The 2,933-nt window shown below is 31.6% G+C and overlaps 1 protein-coding gene across 1 annotated transcript; it reads left to right on the top strand.

Moving 5' to 3' along the window:
• The first annotated feature begins 743 nt into the window (after positions 1 to 743).
• On the top strand, positions 744 to 2,003 carry LOC311090913 (alpha-1-macroglobulin-like). Its single transcript, XM_084126548.1, has 6 exons — positions 744 to 827; positions 905 to 1,026; positions 1,165 to 1,216; positions 1,426 to 1,509; positions 1,579 to 1,755; positions 1,897 to 2,003. Exons 4-6 carry the CDS (start codon positions 1,470 to 1,472, stop codon positions 1,974 to 1,976), a joined length of 297 nt encoding a protein of 98 aa, XP_083982674.1. The 5' UTR covers positions 744 to 827; positions 905 to 1,026; positions 1,165 to 1,216; positions 1,426 to 1,469; the 3' UTR covers positions 1,977 to 2,003.
• Positions 2,004 to 2,933: the final 930 nt, after the last annotated feature.

Here is a 2,933-nt window from a genome sequence, read left to right as displayed (position 1 = left end):
GGGAAATTATGTGTTTCCATGCATTTTGTTGAGATGTCTTTTCTTGTTTATCTATTGTATATACATGGTTGATTATTCATGTTGCTTATGTATTATACTATTTTTTTGTGTATTCATTGATTTTAATCTATAGTTAGCTTTTTTTTCCCCATGTGCATGGAAGTGTATGTATAAAAATGAATATCAAATATGTAATAAACAATTCTTATTTTGTATTTGTTTCAATTTGTTTATTATAATAGAAGTCAAAGGTAACCATAGTAACAACATGAAATTAAATATTTAAAAAAAATGAAATTTGGTTCCTGGAGGCACCCAAAGTGGTTCCACACAGTGCCTAATATAAGAGTTCCTCAGGAAACCTGTGTGGTTCTTCAGAGAACCGCCCCTTTTTAAAGGGTGCCTAGAGGATCTACAGACGGTTCCGCCGGTGTGGCAAAGTGAAGAACCCCAAAAGGTTCCTCCAGCCACCTTGTATTTTTACAGTGTACCTGGTGGGTGCAGAGATGAAGCAAACATTGCATTTGTTTCCCCCATGCAGTTATTTTATTCACTGTTCTTTTCTCTTTTTGTCAGGTTTTATCCAGAGAAGAGATAATCGACCATGGGTATAAGAACGTGGAAGTAAAAGGCTCTGATGGAGTGGTGGAGGGAGAAGTGATGTTCAAAGTTCTTGTTCGCAACCAGATGGGTCATAATATACAGGTTTTTGCTTACTGTGTGCTGCCCAGTGAGATTGTACTAGCTGTTTCCAGATCAGTATTAATCCTGTCTACGTGCTAATGGAAGAAAAACCTTTAAATGGATCCTCACTCCTTCTGTTCTTGGTGCGTTTTCCAGTATGACTCATTGTTTCTCAGTGTTTGTGTCTGTTGTATCTTCATGTACATGTCTTGTGTTGCAGGAGTCTTGAATATTACAGTCAGTGCAGAGGCAGAGGCGTCCCAGACTGTGTGTGACAATGAGATTGTGAGCGTCCCAGAGAGAGGACGCATTGACACGGTCACACGAAGCTTGCGTGTAAATGTGGGTAGAAACAAATTATGCAAATATGTTGCATTATTGTTTGTTACAATATTATATCTAAAACTCTACCTTCACATGTTACACTACAGCCAAACATCATAAAAAGCTATTGTGCTAACATTAACCTGTATCTCCCAGGCTGAAGGAATCGAAAAAACTAAAAGCCACAGCTGGCTGCTTTGCCCCAAAGGTAATGGCTGTGCACATTTATGCCGTGCACATGATTTTTAAAAAGATTTAGATTAACTTTAAATCTTCCAGCTTTATGGATTATTTATTTTATTATTTTATTTTTTATTTATTCCAGCTTTATGGATTATTTATTTTATTATTTTATTTTTTATTTAATGGATTATTTATTTCCAGCTTTATTGTTTTGTTTTGTGCTTCAATCTACAGGGCAAAATCTCTTGGAGGAAATAGAGCTGGCATTTCCCAAAAATATGATAGAGGGATCAGCAAGATCTACTGTTTCAGTGCTTGGTAAATTTGAAATCATACCTCCACTGCAATACTGTTTTGTTTTGTACACTGAATCACATTCTCTGGTAGGAGACATATTGGGTCGTGCTCTGAAGAACCTTGATGGATTATTACGGATGCCGTACGGCTGTGGAGAGCAAAACATGGCTGTTCTTTCTCCCAATATTTACATTCTGCAGTATCTGGAGAACACAGAGCAGCTCACCTCAGCCATCCGAGAGAGAGCCACAGGCTTCCTGAAGAGCGGTGAGAGACATAAATCATGTCAAGAAAATACCAAATTATGCATTTTTCAACACACCTGAAAGTCATTCAGTAAAGTTGAATAATCAGACACATTGAATCAACCCAAACTGTTGAAGTGTTAACCATTATCACACTAAACAGGATACCAGAGACAAATGAACTACAAGCATTCTGATGGATCATACAGCACATTTGGTTATGGAGATGGGAATACATGGTAAATATATTTTCAATATCACTTTTGTTAAACAGAAATATCAAGGTAATCTACAATAAAACCCATTTAAAAATGTGTCTCTCAGTTCAAATAATTTGTTTTGAAATGTATTATTATACTGTAATAAATGTATAAATACACATTTATTATTACATTGTAATAAAGGTATAATTACACAATGTATTATACTGTAATAAATATATAATAACACAATGTATTATTATACTGTAATAAATGTATAACACAATGTATTATTATACTGTAATAAATGTATAATAACACAATGTATTATTACATTGTAATGAAGGTATAATAACACAATGTATTATTACACTGTAATAAAGGTATAATTTCACAATTTATTATTGCATTGTAATAAAGGTATAATTTCACAATGTATTACATTGTCAAAGGTATAAGAGCACAATGTATTATTACATTGTAAAAATGTATAATTACACAATGTATTATTACACTGTAATAAAAGTATAATTACACAATGTATGATTATACTGTAATAAATGTATAATAACACAATGTATTATTACACTGTAATAAAGGTATAATTACACAATGTATGATTATACTGTAATAAATGTATAATAACACAATGTATTATTACATTGTAATAAAGGTATAATTACACAATGTATGATTATACTGTAATAAATGTATAATAACACAATGTATTATTACATTGTAATAAAGGTATAATAACACAATGTATTATTACACTGTAATAAAGGTATAATTTCACAATTTATTATTGCACTGTAATAAAGGTATAATTACACACATTTATTATTACATTGTAATAAAGGTATAATTTCACAATGTATTACACTGCAATAAATGTATAATTACAAAATGTATGATTATACGGTAATAAATGTATAATAACACAATGTATTATTACATTGTAATAAAGGTATAATTACACAATGTATTATTATACTGTAAT

Source organism: Abramis brama (genome assembly GCF_963993115.1).
Source record: "Abramis brama genome assembly, chromosome: 10".
Lineage (NCBI taxonomy): Eukaryota > Metazoa > Chordata > Actinopteri > Cypriniformes > Leuciscidae > Abramis > Abramis brama.
The sequence above is the reverse complement of the archived record's forward strand: the minus strand, read 5'-3'. Positions and strand labels throughout refer to the sequence as shown.